Source organism: Buteo buteo, chromosome 1 (genome assembly GCF_964188355.1).
Source record: "Buteo buteo chromosome 1, bButBut1.hap1.1, whole genome shotgun sequence".
Classification (NCBI taxonomy): Eukaryota; Metazoa; Chordata; class Aves; order Accipitriformes; family Accipitridae; genus Buteo; species Buteo buteo.
In genome coordinates this window covers 67,649,886-67,670,309 of record NC_134171.1, presented here as the reverse complement: position 1 = coordinate 67,670,309, position 20,424 = coordinate 67,649,886, and the positions used below count along the sequence as shown (strand labels likewise).

Genomic DNA, 20,424 nt, shown 5'->3' with positions numbered 1-20,424 from the left:
TACTACAGCACCATATCTTCACTTCTGTCCACTTGAGTTCTGACAATCTGTGGTCACAAGCTGAACTGAAGGTTTATGAAAAATAACATGCCATGGACACATCACTAGAGAAAGTTGGTAATATTTGAAGAAACACAAGCCAGATGAGGCCACAAATAGAGAACATTAGGGTTTCTGCTGATGATGCTTCCCAAGTGTTTTCACATGAAACACAAGTTGTACACCTTTTTGGAAAGAAAAAATCAAAACGCCAGGCAGGCATTTGCAGCAATGCAGAAAAGTGGGTGTCCACAGCATTTGTCATGGGTATCTGATTAAATGCCTGACTAGACTTACTCAATGCTATACATACAAGTACTAAGATATGGAATTTGTATTAAATGATTCAACAGACAATAAATCTAGGACAGATCCCTTTGACTATTAATTACTTAGCACCAGTGTTTCTTTCTACCTTCTCATAACAACAAAATGATTAGAGAAGCACTTGTGTCAGTATTTTCAACACCTCTGTAAAAGGAGGTAAAAATGTCCTCCACACCTGGGCTCTTCAAACCTAATTTTGTTTCAAAATGAATCACTTAAGGTTGCCTGTATTTCACTGGCCAGTAAGTTCTGAACGGTTATCCAGAATTTGCTGACTTATTTGCAAGGTGAGTGTCATTGCTGAGAGATAACAGGTCATTTTAATACTTCACAGCCCTGGTTCTGGAACGAACTTCTGTCTGAGATATTTACCTTCCCACGTGCAGATTAATCAAGCAGTGAGCTAGGCAGCTGATGAACTCTTGATCATGATTTCCAGGTCCCAAAATTAAGTTTCTGTTCACAGTAAGGACCCTTAGGGAATCAAGGAGAGCCACTTGCTGAGGAACAGTTTTGTGCGCCCTTGAGAATTGATACAAGATGGTCCTGTTCAAGCAGTGATAAATAGCATCCAGCGATAGTCCCTGAGATCTTCTTTTTGACTGATATGAAGTAAAAAACCATGATCAGATAGTAGCAGAAAATCAGTTTACTGGCACACAATCTTACCTTGAATTGACCCATGCTCATTTTTCAAAATCGTTATTTTACTAAAAGCATCAATTCCATGAATTTCAAGGACCAAAATGACATTAATACACAATGATACACTTACAATTTTAACATCTACAAAGACACTGCTGACTTCTAACAGTAAAAGTCTTCTAACTATCTCCAATAAAAGTGCATGAGGAAGCTTCCCCAAAATGTCAAGGTAAATTTCGGAAGCTTCCCAAAATTCATGCAAGGTAGATTTTGTTGTTTATTTTGTGGGATTTCTAAAAACTAACGTCATCTGAAAGCAGTTTTTATTAAACAGCCCCATACTAAAGCACTCTACACTACCAAGATGTGCTAGGAAAGCTCACTAAAGAGAGAGAAAGCATGGGGAAGAAAAGCATACTTCTATGCTGACCCGACATGCATCACTAGCAGATTGCTTAGTCACATCACTCTATGGATTTTAACGTAACCTGCGAAAATGTTTTCACAAGCAGGCTAACAGAAGAACACTATTACCTGTGCAATGAGCTGGATTATGAAGTCCACAAGAAGTTTGGATTCTTTGTTGAACATGCCCTGCCAAAGCTTATCTACCACACGCTGTGTAAAATAAAATACATTGTTCACCAGCACTTGGTAGCTTCCTCCACTCGTTATAGGCAGAGATGCATCTTCACCTAGGCAACAAAAAAACCCCAAAGTTTTCTTCATTTATCAAAAAACCACATCTGCATAAATATATTCACATTAGTCTGTCCTTTCTAGACTTCTGTAAAAGAGAAAGAGACTCAGTCAAAGAAAAATCTGAAACTTCATGGCTTTCTTACAACGATCTTTGATGGTAAGTGAATGTTTGAAATCAACAAAAAACAAAAAAGGCGGGGCTGGGGCAGGAAGAGTCCAGAAGAAATGGTACTCTTGTGGATCCTGAGGTATCATATTTATGTAGGGTCCTCCTTTTCAATTGGAGCTGCATGTGTACAGAACCACCTGTAGCTTCTTTAAATTATACTTTTGCTTTTTCAAAAAGAAAAGAACCTTTTTAAAAGACCTTGAGATGACAAGTGATATCAGCTGGCATCACTTCTCCCTCACTGTGCTTCACTCAATAAAACCAAGAGTCAATGGGCATCAGCTGCATGTGTCTGCGTGTAGGTAAATGTCAGCCCAGCTTTATTAAGAGAAGCTTGAAAAGTGCAAGTGCTTTCATAAAACAAACAAACAAACAAAACCTTCAGTGGTGTTGATTTTGCCAGAAGTTCACCTACATTTATTCATTTGTTGCCTCATCTGCACATAAAGCAACTGATAGCACTGCACCTGGAGGAAGCTGGCAAAACCTCAAAGAAGGAATGCCCGGGGAAACCAAAGTCCTGCTCCTGGGCTGCACCAAAGTACTTGTAAGCACAGGAGACTCTTCTGAGAACCTGACTCAAAGCTTTATGTAACATGATTCTGCATTTATTTTATTAATGCAGTGCACCCAGAGAAAGACAAGTCATTGCTGTGGCAAGAAAGGGGGAAGCCTTACAAGCACTTTTGAACAGAAATGCATGCTGCCCCATGACATCTAGGATAGAGATACAGCAGACCGAGAGCTCCTGGGAAGTCCAGCAGGCCACTGTGAAATCCAGCTGAGCACCTGAGCAGCAATATTCCTGCAGGCCATTCCACAATCATCTAAACCCATGCTCTGGTGGAACAGCCTACCCTACTGACATCCAAGTTACAAGCTTCTAATTCTCTTCCTATCCATTTATTAACTGGATCAATGGAGTGCTAATCCCAGAGGTTTTTTTCTGGAACGCTGCATTCATAATAAAACTACAGTAGGAGGAAATGGAAACAAAGCTAACTTAAAAACCAAAGTCCCACCCATGATAAATTGACAAAAGCTCCAGATCCTCTACCAAGGCAAGAAGGTCAAGAGAGATGATGCAAGATCCAGTTTCAGTTCTTTTTGATGTGATTGCAATTTGTCTGGCTTACATATCCAAAAGACTTATGCCGTATAGTTTTTTTGAACAACCTATTTCACAGCTTTGGCACAGTCAAGCTAGTGAGGGAACATGCAAGCACAGCAACACCATTTACACATCAAAGGAAAGGAAAGGGCAGAGGAAAAAAAATAAAGACAATCAAGTTGTAACAAAACAGGACAGTAATAAAGAAAAAGTTAAATAGTGAAAACCTTTTGCTCAAATCAATAGATTGATAATTAAACTTTGCTATATTACCCAATAAAACATCAGCTGCAAGTAAGTGGTCCATCACTCCATCCAAAACGTATGTCTGAAACTCCTTCTGCTGTGTTCGTGTTGATCTTTCAGGGGAAGCCTGATAAAAGAAATACAATGTTAAGATAATTAATATCTCTGAGCAAAAAGAGGGAGCAGGAGGGTGTTCTAGGTGAATTTCTCTTTTCTTAGCTCTCATGAACTATGCTTTTTTCTCTTAACATTTTGTCTTGAGTAAGATGTCTTGGCTTTATCTAAAAATTTAAGATGCATGTTGAGTATACATTGGCTATATGCAGTCTTACAGAGTAGGCATTATTTCTATTTAAATCCAGTAAATTTATCTTCTGCCATAATAGGAACTGGAAAACACTACATTCCAAAAAGATGCACAAATCTCTAACTAAACATATGGTTAAACTGTGATCTCCTCAGTTCACACAATCACCTCCTTCAGTAAAAAATGAGTAAATGGGACAGATCAAACATGTAAGTTGATAATCACTTCTGTGTGGGGTTCTGCATAATACTACAGCAGTCTTGGTATAGTCATATAGTAGATGAATGTGCTGAACCTTTATAATTTCCTTTGCACTTAAAGCGGAAAATCACTTTATCACCTTGTGTTGTTCAATGCATGCATAATCATACCTAACTGAATAATCCACTTAAACAATCCTAGAAAGCCAGATAACATTAAGGCAACCTGCTTTGTCTTGCCCTGTAACAGTTTAGCAGTGTGTACATACCCAATGCTCTGTTTATGCTAAGGGGCCAGTAACATTGACGAGCGAGAACAGATTAAACCAGCAGTAAAACAACTGCAACCAATTGAACATGGCCTCAAATATGCTTCCTGATGTTTGTGTATAACTGCACCTCTTGGCAATTCATTTTTTGCTTTGTGACACCAAAGAGATGCTCAACTGCTCCAGAAAATTTGTTAGGAAATATACAAGCACGGTCCAAAATTCCTGAAGCTATCAAAAAAATCAGGGAGATTCAGCAACACATAGGATGAGGTAACAAATAGGTAGGTCAAGGGAGAATGTGAATTGACATGAACGAAACATTCAAAATACATTGTCTGAAGAAGGTGTGGGCAGTTAAACAGTAACTGAACTCATTCCTTGCCTCACCATTAACAGAACGATGCTCTCTGTGGGTGTCACAAACTTTAAAAGGTAATGTACAGGAAGATAACACAGTTATTTTGTGAATTTTTATAGCATATGGCACCATATGTCCTGCCACTTTTTATCTAATATGAATAAAACAGAAACTTTAATGTTTCTGCAGGGATTTGCTTGGATTTTATATTTTCAACAAAGCCAATACACCTGTCATGGTCTGAAAGGTGTTTAACAAATGAATCATACTCCACAAAAGTAAAACTTGAAGAAAGCTACAACTTCTCATGCTGCACTGTTGAACATCTAGTGTTGTGAGCCACTACCTCTGTTTCCAGACAAAAGGACGTATTGGCTAAGATGCCAAAACAAGATTATGGCTGCTCAAAAGTGAGGACAAAATAGAAATAAAACAATGACACTGCATGCTCAGCAACTAACAGCCATTTGACTGGCCAAATGAAAGTTAAGGAGCCCACAAAAAAAAAGTAGTAGTAGGGCTGTGGTGTGGAGGGTAGAACAGAGCACAGCAAGAAAAAAAGTCAGGTAAACAGCGCACAGACTGTCAGCTCAAGCACCTGAGATGGTCACCAATATACACAAATGCCGGGGGGTGCAGAGAGAGGAAGTCCAGAAAACATTCTCAAAGGAAAGCTGAGATAAACCCTCTGCATTTGCTTTCTTAGGTTTTTCCAAGCTGTTAAAGAAAGGTGAGCAAACTACTATTTATGAGACACTAGTGTTCCCTTTTTTTTTTTTTCTCCAACCCCCCCCCATTTCAGGGCAATTTACAGGATTCTACTGAATCCCAGGTCATCAGTCCTCTAACTTCGAAAGGTAAGTGGAAAAACACATTTTAGGGGATGAAGTGTCACAATAAGTTCAAAAAATAAAAACAAAACACAAAGAAATTGTACCTCTAGCAGAAGATCTACCAGTGGAGTCTGTTTGCTGGCTGGTGTGAGACATAAGTTATCAATTATCAGCACACGCATGAAGTCAAACACAAACTTCTTGGCAGGATGGTTGGTTAGGTATGTCTTGGTGCCAACATTGCAGTATTCTGATTGGCTTCTGTTCATGCCAGAATCAGCTGCGAAGGCTTTAAACTCTTCAGCTGGGGACCCAACTTCATCATCAAGATCAGTGACCTGTGAAAAACAGCATGTTAAAACTCAAGATCAGCAAATTAACAGCAGTCTTTTCGATACTCTATTCTTTACTTATTTTTCAAAGGCTACTCAATTCACATTCTGCTTCATAAGAAGCCTTTTTACAAGATTATGTTCAGGATCAGTTCCCTAATACACAACAGGAGAAACAACCAAATTCTAGTTTCAGATTCCCAAGGCGAACAATAATCAGCGAAGACTGGCATGAGTTGTGAGCTAGAGATCACATTTCACATTTACTTACCAACAAGAAGTACTCGGGCAATTTCTAGATACTTTGCAAAAATAAATGTTCTCATTGCAAAAGCAGTTAAAAAGGAACTGAGCCTTTTCTTTTTTTAATGCGATATCTTCATCAGAGTGCAGTATGGCTAAGCCAGTTTCCCAAAACCTCTTAAAAGAAGAAAAAAAAAAAAAGGGGGGGTGTCTCTACAGCTTTCCTGTTTCTGACAAACAAGAACCTTTGAGGGGCTAGCTCTTGAGGAGGACTGTAACAAAACCGCAAACAGTCATGGAAGCTGTCAAATCCACAAGACTGTCTGTTTTTATGTAACGCCCTCCTCCAAACGAAAGAGGAGACAACATGATTTCCCTCAACAGGCTTATTGCATCACCAGCTTATATGTGAAGTAACCAAATGTTTTGAACATTTGGTCTGCTTCAGTAGGAGAGTTTTCCCAAGAAATTAAGAGAAGCCCAAATGTGTACTCTTTCTGATTTTAATGGCAATCTCAGAAGGGCTGAAAGATCAGTTAAGAATTTTCTCTCAAGGCTGAATTTGGGCTATAGTGTTTTGTTGCAGGAACCTGGCTGTTATTCATCTATTTCACAAGGGATTGATTAGTTCTACACATTTGGACAGAGGGAAATGCTGGAGGAATAAACCAATTTGGAGTCAAGACAGCCTTCAAATAGCAAAGACCTCAAGTTGTCAGGCAGCTACACAAAGTTTCAAGGGACTTAGTAGTTAAAGTAAAACCTGCTCAGAGATGCAAGGCTCCTCTAAAAACTCTATACAGGTGAACACCAAATCAGCTTTACCAGTTTATAAATGGCACTTTTTTGAGAGAGCGAGCTCCTAGCATCTACTTCAAGTGAAAGTTTAACTTAAAAGCAAAATAAACTATCTTTATGAGATGCTCATCAGCATGCCCCTTTAAAAACTGATCTCCCACTTTTATTGACAACAGAAAAGATAGCATGCCACCATTAATTCCTGAAGTATTTTATCATACCCTCCCTAGTTCTAGCATTTGCCAACCTGTAGCCTATCCTTCCATATTCTTAGTAAAATTACTTTTAGATGTTGGCTAACAATAACTGTTTGTTTCCTTTCCATTCATATTCTAGAAATAGTATCATTTTTAAATGACACCAGGTTCAAACATACTACAGGCAGCAATGCAAGCAAAGTTGAATTCACACCCTCTCCTGGCTTGAACTCAGTAGTTCCAGGTAACACAAGAACACTCTTTTGTGGTTAAGCCACAAAAGAATAAATGGGAAGTAGGAAGAAATAGAAGTTTTAGATTTTATCATATCCTCCAGAGCAGAGGGCTGAAAGCATAGGCAGACTCCATTTCTTTTGCTTTTGTAAATCTGAGCTAACATTGTTCATATAATTGAAAATAACGGTCCACTAGAAAACAAATAAATCATGTACATTCCCCCTAAAATACAGTTTCAGATGTCACTGCACAGGAACTGCCCTTCAGTTGAACATGCACTTCTCTTGGTTCCAAAACCCAAGTGCAAAACGTCCAGACCAGCCTTTACAACGACCTCTTTCTGCAGGGTAAGCAGAGCTGTATCTTTGTATGACTGCTAATTGATAAATCCTCAAAAGTAACATTTGGGGGAAAAACAAAACAGCTAATTAGTTGGATTTCCTACCATCTCAGAGTACGGTCGTATGTTGAAAGGAAACACTGTTGCTGCCAGCGCACACAGGAACTCTGGACTCATCCACAAGGAAATGAGGTCCGGCACATTGTGATACAAATATCGAAAGAACTGCATCAAGGTGACTGGATATTCTCGAAGCCAAGAGCCTTCTTCCTCTGACTGCCAAGGCTGAGTTGAAAAACAAACAGCACATTAGCACAGATGGCACTAATTGAAGAATGCTCATTTCAGAAAGGAGCTGCAGGAAGAGGAGCTGTAAGGTCAAATATGCAATCAAACGCATTGTCAAACATGCAATGAAACACATGATTGTGACAGGTGATCAAAGATGAGGCCAAATGTGATCAACCACATGGACAAGCACTTGTTCAAGCAGAGCAGAAATAAGTGACTGAATTTGTGGCCAACCACATGACCAGGTGTGAAAATCACATCCAGAACATGTCAAATGTGTCAGAGCACTTGTCAGAACACATGACCAAACATGTGTCTAGAACACATGACTGAGGACACAGTGTTGGAACATGTGACCTAGTATCTGACCAAACAAGTGACAGAAAATGTGTTCAAACACATCACCAACATGTGACAAACCTGACCCAATGTGACAGAACGTGTGCCTGAGCATGTCACCATACGATGAACATCTGAACAAACATGTGACCAAACACATGGCTAATCTTGCTTCCAGAATGTGTGACAATTGAACAAGCTACCAACTTCTAACACACACATAAACCACATGTCCAAACCACGTGCCTGCAACAGGTGACAATAGAACACGTGATAAGAGAATATGTGTCCAAGCCATCACAAACATGTGACTGAACACATGGCAGGATGTCACCTTACCATAAATACACGAGAAACATGTAGCTGAACGTGACAAACACTATGATGATATGTCATGATAAAACAGGCTGGAACAAGTTGCAACCACATGATGAAATGTAACCAGACACATGACCGAACATGTGATAAACCCACAGCAATAACACACAGCATCCTAACACATGACAGTAACCTATGCCTCAGCATGTGTTTGAGCACATCACAAACAGGAGACTGACCACATTTACAACACGACTGACCATAAGACAAAACACGTGTCTTAACACGTAATGATTCAAAACATGTTGGTAAACATGACCTGACTCATGTCAACCCAAAATGTGATGGCACATCTGAACATACACCTGATGACGCAGCACAAGATAGCAAGGCAAGAGATAGCGCATGTTGCAAATGTGTCTGAACAGGTGAGGACCAAACACATGACAGAACAGGTCACCAGCAAGAGACAGAACACGTGATAACAGGAATGTGTACAGCAGCAGGTCATGAACATGTAACCAGCACACATGTCCAGAAGACACTTCTGGACATGTTAACATGGGAGACACATGCATGTAAGCAATGCTTCTCAGAGCATATCACAAACACATGATGACCAAACAGGCGACAACCAAACAGGTGCTGCTTTTCAAACATTTCATGAGATAATTTTCAGCAGATAACATACTATGGCTCCAAAGAAATACAAAATTTTCCCACTGAGAAACCAACATTCACTACTCTTGACATTAGATTCAAAGATGAGAAGATGACACGCTTTTCTGGCAGTAAATTCATTTCCTCCAGCATGTGGCTATTAATAGTCAGGGGACTTCTCTGCATGTGGAAGGTTCATGCACAAAATCTGCAACTCGCATAGCTCTGAGCAGATGGGATATAGAGTCTCAAACATTGCCCCACGATGTTAATCAGGAAAGAAATTCAGTGATCTCTGCCAAGGGCATTTTATCCTTCTGCTTTCTTCTTTTGTTTTAATTGCAGCAAAACACAAAGTCCAGCCTTTTTGTGAAAAAGCAGCATTAATTTTGTGGCCACTAATATTTCTACAGATACTGAAAAATAAAGTAAGATAGAATAACCCACTGAAACTGATGATTTTCACCCAAGTATTATGAGCCTAACTCACAGCTGGGTTTCTTGTGACATTAACAAAACCTCAACTTTTTTAGTTTGGCTTTTGACCACATGGCAAACCTGAACAATTCTGTATATTCAAATACAAGCAAAATTTTTTATGCTTACAGAATTCAGCATGCTCCTCAGCATTCCCAATAACAAGAAGGCAGCTTCTGTGCAAACACTATGTATTGAAGAGGTAACGGTGCCACAGGAGGCAGGAACTCCAAATATGAATGTCCAAATAGAGTCTAAATCAAACTGTAAGAGGTGAAAAAGAAGAAAGAAGACATGACATAACCCCTTTCTCCTGTGCAATTTGATACTTTTTATTGTACCTACAACATGCTCATTTGGCAGTATCTAAAAAAATGAATTGTTTCACATATTCCAAACTTTGTCCCCAAAAGCTTCATATGAAGGTCACATGTCACTGAAGAAAATTCCTTCTGACCATGGGCTAACGTAACTGCAACTCTCACCTTCTCTAAGTATTTAAGTGTTTTGAAACAAGAAGAGACCTGTCAGCACAAATGCTGCACAATCACTTCAGTTTACTTCACTCGCATCTAGCAGTAAAACCCACATAATATCCCAAAGGTATTAAAAAAAAAAAAAGAAAAAAAAAGAAAAGAAAAGAAAAAGAACAAAACAAACAAACCAAGTTTGCATTTTCCAGCAAGTCCAAAAAATTAAATCAATTAAAAAATAAAGAAGGACAAAGTGCCCACTTCTAGCATTAAGAGCTCTACTGCTAAATATTTTAAGTCATTGAATTTAGTTTTAACAGTGCCGTACTTTGATGCTTTAAGCAGGAGGTGAGCTTCATGCCTCTACTTCACTGTAGCACAGTGCTGAATGTGCTGTCAAGTATTCCTCTTGAGAAAACAGGCAGGCAGAATACCTTCTGGTCTGAAATTTTTACTTTCCAGTTGGCACTGATAAATAAATGTTAGCACTGCATCCATTCTCAACAGGCATCTTGTCTACCTGGAGTGTGGCTTTTCTGCATAAAGCACTACATTAAGGCTTCCCAGGACTCTGTTGTAGACCATGTAATATCTACTCATTTACATACAGTTAAAACAAGTCCAAAATCAACTTGTTCAGAATAAGAACAATACACGTTTTCCAACTACAACTGAGATGCCTACCTACAAAACCACAAAGACCTTCTGAAATAAAAGCTACCTTATTTTGTCTGTAACTCCACGATCTCTAACACAGCAACTCCCCACTCTTTTAAAAAAACAAACAAAAACAACAACAAAAAAACAAAGCAAGCAAGCAGGCAAAAAATTATGTCCCCTTCAATGCCCATACCACATCAGCTTGAAACGGGGATCTGCTTCTCATTTGACCCCAAAACAGACCAGAAAGACACCAGCAACAGCTATGCCCTAACAGGCTGGCTTCCACATACTCCCATGGTACCTTGTCCTCCCACCCTAAACAGCTCAGCATTAAACACAACGTGACTCTGAGTCAGCTGCAGAGAAAAAGGAGGGGGCTTGGTTAATCTGTTATTTTCTTTCATGACAGACAGAATTACATTTACATTTTACTAGATAATCCCTACCTGGCAACCCTGATTACATTGGCTGCTGATGACAGGTGCACTGACCTGCAGGTTTTCGGGCAGTTCAGTGACTGGCTGCTGCAGGAAAAGGGCCATGAGGAGGAAATAGAGTGCAGGTACGTTAGTGTGCTTTGGGAGAAGGGACTGCAGAACGGGAAAACCTGGGAAGTGACAAGCATCCCGGTTAATCTCCCGGACCGTTGATCTGCCACCAGCGCTCCTGCCGACATTGAACCCTAAGATGAAAAAAAAAATACAAAAAGCCAATAATGTTAATAGGTAAATGGCTGTGAAGCTCACTCCTATTCAAGTAGTGGATACGAGAGGGGACGTCCTCAGAAATTAACACTGCAAAAAATGAATGTGTGCATACAGACTATCACACACACATTATGCAATTCTGCTTCAGAGGTCTAATATTTTTAATCAGTTAAAAAAAAAAAAAGGAAATCACTGCTTTCTAGTACCACATAGATGACACTGCTCCATACAGACTGCCTAATGCTACTGCATACACACACCCAGGCTTCTGAAAAAAGATATTTCACTGGCTGAGAGGGAAGTACCACCTTAACATCAGTTACAGATTTATATTACCAAGCAGCAGTCCCATGGCCCATTTAAGTCAATTGGCTGCTAATTTGTTTCCAAAGATGTCTCAGGGGCATCTTGTTTCAGCTGTTTTGTTACTGATTAATCAGCTGGTATGAAGCATTAAATGTTCTTATTTTACCTTAAGTGCTGCCAGAGGCACAAAACTCACCTTTTCTGACCCTGCTTCTACCTAGGTATTACATTTTCCTATTAAAAAAAAAAATAAAATACACCAGGGCAGCAGAAGCGTTTATTTTCAAGTGAGGAAGGAGGCAGAAAGACAGTTCAGTCTGCATCAGCACAGAGAGTGAGCCATTCTTCTGACACTGACAGAGATCAGGTTGTTTTTCTGAGGCTCTAATACAGATATCCTTTCCACCAGAAATTGACCTTTTAAACAGAAGACATCTACCAGGAATCAGACTAATGAAGTCTTTGCTACAAAGTTGCAGCAAATCCATCAGTAATCTTGAACAAAAATGGCTCCTATTTGGTTTCATGAGAAATCTTGGAGCTGATGTGTTGTAATTTATTAAAAAACACAGGCTGTGAAAATCAGATAATCTGTCACTATCATTTGATAAAACACAAGTTTAAATATATCTGTTTGGTCACAGTCTAGCTTGGATTCAATTAAAGTGATACTATAATAAGAAAAATAGGAAAACTCTATAAATGCTCTCCAAATGTGATTGTAAATCACAATCTTATTCAGAAAGATTTTGTGACTGAAAAAATTGTTTATGTTACTGGACATTTAAAGTAGATACTGAATTAACAACTGTCAATTCCCTAAAATATCAATGGTTTTCAAATTTTAAGGAACATGCATGCAAGGCACATGCATATGCAAAAGTTTTTTTCTTAAATAAAATACAGGACATTACTCAGAGTTAGCCAAACAACAGATGCTGTAGTATGTTATAAATGTTTGCATGTGTTATATGGTTTCAGAAAAACTGTTTTCCTTAACCTTCCTAATTCATTAATAACACAAAGAACCATCCTATGTTCCTAGTTGAATATCCTGAGGGATATATTATGGGCAATAACTGTAAATAGACAGACTTAATAGACAGTTTTATTTATGCAAAACCCAACAAGATCGCATAAGATACTTTCATAGATTTCAAAGAGACAAAGTAGAAGAAAATGGACTTCACATGTTCATTTCAGGAAAAGCCCTCTTCCTGAAATAAGATCACTTCAACAACACAACTATTTCCTTATAATAAACCAATTCAGAAAAAATCTTTAGTGCAGAAATAGATCATATACTGTGCAACACAGAGAAGTGGCCCCTTGCACAGTCATTTTAGGAACAACAATTAAGTTGAAAGTACTATTAATACCACTGCCCTGATCTAAGACCTACTCAAGCTTGTGAAAGACTCCCATTTAATGTCAATGGGTTTGCATCAGGATCTGAATGGACATTCATCTGTAAAGCACCATCTTATTTTGGCTTAAAAAAACAGGTCCATGGGAAATCTCCACTACACCTATCTACACAGAATTGATATCCATTATTTTAGACACTTGGAGATGCATTTCAGACAGCTTAGAGATGCTCAAAATGGGTCCTGTAGAACTAAAGCCTTACACACTGAATTCTAGATCACACAGGGTAACTGAAAGGTCTGATAACCTGGATAAATGAAACTGCTTTAAGAACCTGCAAAGAAAGTCTTGACTAAGAGAGAGAGCGTGAGCATGCATGCGTGCAGAACACAGGAGAGGGAGAGGAAAAGAAAGGCTGAGATGATACCGTGAACACAGAAATTTCCAAGATAGCAAAATTCCAAACTGGTAAATCTAATTGGCATAGAACTTACTAGACAAAGCAGCTCAGGTGTAACACCGCATGATGCTCTAACTAATAAAAAGTAAACAAACAAGTAAATTCTACTGAATCTTTATTTGCTGTGTACATAAGGTACTATGCTATGCTACCTCTGCATCTAGCTCAGACGTGCCTGCCCACAGGACATACTTAACCGTACCATGATGATAACAGAAAAAAACAGTTAGTACACAGGCTTCATGCAGATGATGAGGTAATACTGAACTACAATGAAATTCATGTAATGTCAACTGAAGGGCAGTTTCGTAAACCCGCTCCCTTTTGCTTAGGAAATCTAACTCTTAACAGTATTTATACAATAACCTCCACCTTGACACATACGCACACGTGCTCCCACGTAATCCTTCAGTCATGAGGGGGCTGAGATGCCATACCTAGCACAGTACCAATCTTATTGGTCAAGACAGAATCCGTCTGATCGAGCCAGCCTCCGCCGCTGAGACCCTCCTTAAATTTGATAAGGATGGACTGATTACTCAACAGGACCACAAGAATTCGCATGGCTGCTGTGACTGTGGTGGAATGCAGATGTTCTTCCATAAACATCATAATCCAGTCAAAACCCAGTGTCTTGACCAGTTCTTCACAAGCCCTAATTAAAGAGAAAAAAAACCAAAAACTAGTCACATTTTACAGCATTTGGTTTCCTACTACATAGCAAAAATGTCCTCCACTGCAGGGCAAACCTCAAGATCAGAGAAAATTCAGATCTATTGAAGAGTTAACTGAATTCTAAGGTAAGTTTGCTACACAAGAAGAAGTGTTGCTCACCAAATCTTGTTAAATATAACAGGTACAGTGTATATGTTTAGCAGAAAGGGAAGAGTAAACAGCTTCTGGGACTATTCCATTGCATGAGATTTCTCCAATTGCTGCTTTTGATAACAAATGTGGAATGCTGAACAGGAAACATTTGTCCACAAATTATAACTTCCAAATACTTTCTGTTGAGCCATACATAGGTAAAGAGTTTTCACAAGCCTTTTTAATGAACTGGTATTAAAAAATAAAGGTGCTTTGGGTTTTTTTATTAAGAGAAGAGTTGCTTGGGAATATTTGAAAGAATATGGTCTTGGTTTTTTTTAAAGCAGTATTGCTGAAAAGCTCAAGGAGGTTCCGGTTGTATGTCAACCAACACTCAGTCAATCACCACATAATCTATATATGCCATACATCCACAAAACGCTTCCAACAGACTCAGGACAGCCCACCGGGCAGTTGCTTGAAAGTTGTATTTTGTCAAGGTTTTAACTTGACAGTGTCTCAAAGTCTCTTCTCCAACTCATCATATGACTCTAGTGCCTCATTAAACTATAATATCATGTACCCTCACATGCAATTTTAAGGAACTAAGGGGCATTCTAGGGTTAATGATCCTAATGATAACCCCTACTGAAGCCATTTGATCTTAACCAGATGAGAAGTTGACTATCCCACTTCTCTAAACCCACAAGTTTTCTCTTTCAACAGATTTTATTTTCTCTATAGCCATGCATGACGTTATGAGAAAACAGCACCAAGAAGTACTTAAGAGCAGAGGGTTAAAGAACTGGCTCTCCAGATAACAAAACTTTAAAACTCAAAGTAGCCAGACATCCACACTTGTTCCCACTGCATCCTATTCACTCGTGATCCTCTGTCCCTCAAAGTTTTAAAACTAACAATTTTACAAATACTGTCTTTCTTCCATGAAGTAACAATAAGAAGCAAGCAATCTCCTCCCAAATCTACCAGATAATTTCCTCTCCTGCTGATATTTACTTCTGTTGTTCCTAATTTGAAGCATGAGTTTCTACTAATGCTGTCAATCATGGTCTTAAATGTGTTTTTTTTTTTTAAGATTCAAAACAAAAAAGAGTTACTACAATTGCTGAAAGATACATGTTAAGTTACACAGTCATCTGCTTAGTACTATCATTCTTACTACCACAACTGACAGCATACAACTCAATAATCATGCATTCCATTTCTGCTAGCATACCCAAAGCTAATTCAGTGACATCTGCATAAATCATTCAATAGTTCCTATAAAATTATGCAATTAAACTAGTGAATCGAATGGGTGCTGTGTAATTCTCCCTCTTGAACTAAAAAACTACATCCTTTCTCTACCTCAAGTTTTTTTGTACTTACTGCAAATTAACAGTTGTCTTTTCTTTAGATGTATATAGAAGTTTCAGAAGGATATCTAAAAGCCTGTTCCGCAGCAGAATAAGATTAGCAGAAACAAGTCCTCCAAAATCATCCTCTGTTCCTAAACATAAAAAAAAAAAAAAAAAGAAAAAAAAAAGAAAAAAAAAAGAAAGGCAAAATTAGGCTTTTGGAACTCAGACATTTTAAAGGCTATTCATAAATTCCACACATAAGCAAATGCAACCTGATCGCCCTGCTAAAGTGCAGGCAGCCTGCTACACACTGCTGAGAAATGCTTGATGCCCCATAAGCACCACCAAACAGAGCTCAGTCTGTTTGAGGAATGGGTAAAAGGGAATCCCAGCTTCTCAGACAATAATCTAAACTGAGGTGGTCCAAATTAGCTAAACTAGTCACTCCTGGCAGGTAGAGACAATCAAACACTGCCCCACACCCACAAAACATGGTAGATAAACATTTTGCATGATGCAATTGGCGGGGGTTGGGAATTGCAAGAAAAAAACATGATACTTCCCAACTGCCTCCAAATCTATGAAATGGAGAGAAAAATTAGTTTCCTTGTCTTTCAATAGATCCCTAAACTCATCATCAGTTGAAAACCACTTACTGCAAAACAAGCCAATGCATGCAGCTCAAGACTAGCTTTACAGTTATTTTGCAAATCTCTCCTATTGTACCTTATGCTGTCAAAGGAGGACCATGTTTTTACATTATTCAAACAAACAAACAAGAAGTCAGGACTTGAAGCAACATGCAAAAATGTAGACAGAAATGGACACTTGCTGGGCCAAGCTTTTGTGCACAAGTCAAACGCAAAGCATCTTCTATGGCAGAAATACAGCAGAACTGATGGAAGACCAGTAACCTAAAAATCTCATGTCCTTGCCTCAATCAAAAGCTTCTCTCTCCATTCCTGCCACAGCCTGAATTTCTCCCCAAGGTTCTTCAGTCCCCCAGGTAGGCAAAAAGCAGCTCAGGCTGTGGTTAGCCTGGGAAAAAAACCACTGCTGGCCTGTAGTGAGAAAATCAGTCTGGATCTCTCTCCAATACCAACTCCCTCTTTTTCACTAAAAAGCTCGAAGTTATTCATCTTCGAGACCACAATAAGCAAAATTATTCAGAAGGAACAGGAGAGACACAGGGGGATAATGACGAATGTGAAGACTGTCTAAACCTTGTTCTTCAGGAAACCAAACCAATAAAGCCAACTGTAAAGCAGAAACACTTCTCTCTCACTTGTCCCTGTGCACCAGTATATTCCCAGGAGATGCAGAAACATACAGTCTTTGGGAACTCCCTTCTAGTTATTTGGGTGACATCCAAATGTGGGGCTAAAACATTTCTGTTCAGGGAGACTGATTGAAAATGCAATTGCATAAGCCTCTTTTCTTTAGGAAAACAAAGGTAGAAATAGTCTCAAAACAATTCAATATAAGCATTCTTGAAGGACAGTAAAACTTTTTTTGCCTAAAAAAATAACTAGGCTGTCTTAGTTAATCCTTTTACTTCCTCGACACCTGGATGGCAGATGCACCTAGTAATCCATTTTTTGTCTTTTTTTCCTCTCCCCACAAAGAAGCAAAGATGCACAGCTGACTTGAAGGAGCAAGCGGAGGAGACAGAACAAAACCATGAAGTGTTAATGGAAGGAAAACGAAGAGTACGTGGGTTTTGCACTGCTTTGCACACAATACCGAAAACTAAAGTAACCACAACTAACTGGCAGCCAGGTTATAACAAAATTACAGTATTGCTAATGACACTATTTCTGCACTATTTAAGCGCGGAAGAGATCTCAAAGTATTTCTCTTCTACTACTTCTAAGCCGTGCCATCACTTACCACTGTCAAGCTTTTCTTCACTGTTTATTTCCATGACTACAAACTTCTCACAGACTGCAAATGTAGGTAAAGTGGAAGAGATGAACTGTCCAAACCTTGTTGTATAGAGAAAAAACATCATTCATTGATATGACAGATGCACTCTCATCTATCAATAATTCAACCTAAATATAAAAGCATAACACTAGCAAGAGGGAGATACCCAAAAACGTCAGCTTTCTCGCATCTGAAGATTGAGGAAAATGGTCTTCATCTAAAGTTACTAGCCAAAACCCAAATTAACACGTAGTAATTAATGGAATCTTTGCATGCAAGTCTGCAGGTAAGGGACCCTGAAAATGCTAGGATTCAAGAAAGGAAACTGGGAGATACCACCAAGTCCTAGTAAAAGAAACATCACAAGTTAAAGAGAACAAAACATTATTCTCAAACCATTTCAGCAGAACAAGTATTACATCAAAACCAGTGATTACTCAACTGGTATAACATTTATGCCAATACCTTGAGGAGATGTAAAACAAGGTCATGGTTTTCCAAGACAAGACGATGATGTGGTACTCAAAGAAAGGAGATACAATATATTCCTCTTTCCTCTGGAACTAACCTGAAATGGTCCCTAGCCAGTATAACTTTTCCCAAGTTAAACAATATTTTTCATTTTTGTTTCCAGGAAGGAGAACAAGAAACACTCAAGATAGGCATTCTACAATCTGTTCTGTAACCATTTAAGCATAAAATCAACAGTTTTATTCTTGAATCATTTTTTTTTTTGTCCTGTATAATTAAAACAAAGACAGGTAAGATGTTCAGGTTGATGCTTCTGATACCTTTAATTGTACTTAAAGCAAGAATCTGAAAACATGACCACTTTTATGCAAAGAACTCACAAGCTCTGCAATATTTTATCCATTTCCATCATAATGAAATGGGAGATGAGAAAAATTAAGTTATCAAGGAGTTGAACTCGTCTAAAAGCATTTCAAATATTCCTGTACATATGAATTGAAATTATTTATGTAACTTTCATCAGTCAGAATTAATAGTACTATATCTGACAGCCTTAATTTATTTTTTTTTTTTACACAGTGATGATTAAGAAAAAATTTTGAACTAAACCTTTCATGCAGAAGAGTAATCAAAGCTGCATTTTAACCAGAAGTATCATTATATTCCATCTCAACTAATACTAAATGGTATTTAAGAAAAGTGCTCAGTGCTTCACATGAACAAGGGAGCTGCAATACAAAACCTTTCACCCGCAGAACATTAAGCCAGTTTAATCCCTCAGTCATACCTGGTTAGATACACACTGAATTTAATATGCAAATCAAGGCATTAACAAAATTATTGTCTATGTCTCATTCAGTCTAGCTCTCAGAGGAAAAAAATTCAGCACATGAGCATTTCATGTTACTTGCTCCACAACAGTATGACCATTCAGTATTTTTGACAAAGATCACCAAGATAATAAAAACAAGAAAGCCAGAATTATCACAGGTGTGGGCTACCTGAGCAAGTCATAGCTGCTAGGGAAGCCTTGAAGCAAAAAGCTCAGCACATTACTAATCGCAGCAATAGTAGGCTGGGACAGAGACATATCTCGAAGAGTCAAGAGCAGTCTTGGGATGAGTTGGAATTCCCTCATTAACTTAGCGTTCTTTGCCGCTTCGCTGGAAGAAGGAAAGAAAGGAGGTGGCAATTTAAAATTGGAGCATCCTCTACATATTACCTAATCCTCTAAGTCTCATTACAAGGCTGGCATTGGCTCATACCTTGACTCAGTGAGAAGTTCTATGAAGTGCTCAAATAATGACAGATGAAGCTCATAGGGTGCATGAAGCCAGACCTGAAATACAGAATAACAATGATACATTTTGTACACAAATCCACAAGATTAAAAACTGACATTAATATACCAATGGTTATGAAAGGCTTTAAGAGATTAAAACTGTTTGTCTATGTAACCGTTTACCTGGCCATTGCACTCAAAAGCTCACTGCAAGGTTCTCAACTCTTTATTCTTCAACTTCAGATAAGTATTAGATATACTAGTGAAGACTGAAAAAACACACATTGGTACCAAACATATTCTCTGTAAGCATATCATGCTGAAAACTTTTAAAGAGTTCTAGACAAAAAAGGTACACACTATCTGGAATTTCTCTTTAAACAGATGGTGCAATGACTCCAACCAAAGGAGATACTGGGGTTTGCAAGGCTGATGTGAAATGCGGTGTTAAGTTTATTTGGCTTAAGTAAAGATTTTCTCTTTGTAAAATTAGCTTACTATTTTCTGCCAAGATTAAACTCAAGGTCTTCCCTGATTTTGACTTTTTTTTTTATTTTATTTTTACCCAGCATTTCCTGCACACTGTTTTAACTGACTTAGATCCTCTACAAAAATTAAAAAAAAAAAAAAAAAAAAAAGTCAATTTTTAAATCAATAGAAGTAATAAAAGATATAAAAGCCAGAGAGCTCACAGTTATGGCTGCAAATCTTAAAATTGGCTTGCTATTGAACAAAGCATAATTAATACTTGTGCACTGGTGTATAAAACTGGCTTAAATGAAAAGCTTTCTAGCTTTTGCTTTTCTTCTATCTTATCATCTAAAATGATCAGAACAAATCTTTTCATTTCCCTGAATACAGAAATAAAATAAATAATTATTAAAAAAACCCTGAGGCTTTTGGAAAATTTCTTTTTAGTGACTCACTGACCAATTACTTGCACTTTAAAAAAATTTTTTTTAGTCTCTTAAGTGTGTTCGTTCTCCAGTTGTTCTTGGTCTTCAGGAGAAAAAAAAAAAGACAAGAACTAAACAATATGAAATTGGATCTTTTGTACAGTAGTTGCTGTCTGAGTGACTATATACCAGCTATGAAATTTCTCAGCTGGTTCCTTTATGGGGAAGAGAAAAAAAAAAAAAAAAAGAAGAAAAAGAGAGAA

At 38.2% G+C, this 20,424-nt stretch overlaps 1 protein-coding gene across 10 annotated transcripts in view; it reads right to left on the bottom strand.

Annotated features, from left to right (window-relative positions):
• Positions 1-20,424, bottom strand: part of WDFY3 (WD repeat and FYVE domain containing 3) — a 182,291-nt gene that overhangs the window by 33,136 nt on the left and 128,731 nt on the right. For 8 of the 10 annotated variants that reach the window (XM_075034811.1, XM_075034840.1, XM_075034851.1 and 5 more), the window contains 12 exons: positions 19,249-19,322; positions 18,985-19,146; positions 17,477-17,571; positions 15,615-15,735; positions 13,856-14,073; positions 11,024-11,259; positions 9,571-9,705; positions 7,462-7,641; positions 5,314-5,547; positions 3,267-3,366; positions 1,546-1,706; positions 739-968 (listed from right to left, as the gene is read on the bottom strand). In XM_075034811.1, coding sequence (XP_074890912.1) covers positions 739-968; positions 1,546-1,706; positions 3,267-3,366; positions 5,314-5,547; positions 7,462-7,641; positions 9,571-9,705; positions 11,024-11,259; positions 13,856-14,073; positions 15,615-15,735; positions 17,477-17,571; positions 18,985-19,146; positions 19,249-19,322 — 1,946 coding nt within the window. The remainder of the gene's footprint in view (positions 1-738; positions 969-1,545; positions 1,707-3,266; positions 3,367-5,313; positions 5,548-7,461; positions 7,642-9,570; positions 9,706-11,023; positions 11,260-13,855; positions 14,074-15,614; positions 15,736-17,476; positions 17,572-18,984; positions 19,147-19,248; positions 19,323-20,424) is intronic. The other 2 variants (XM_075034833.1, XM_075034861.1) reach the window with 2 other exon arrangements.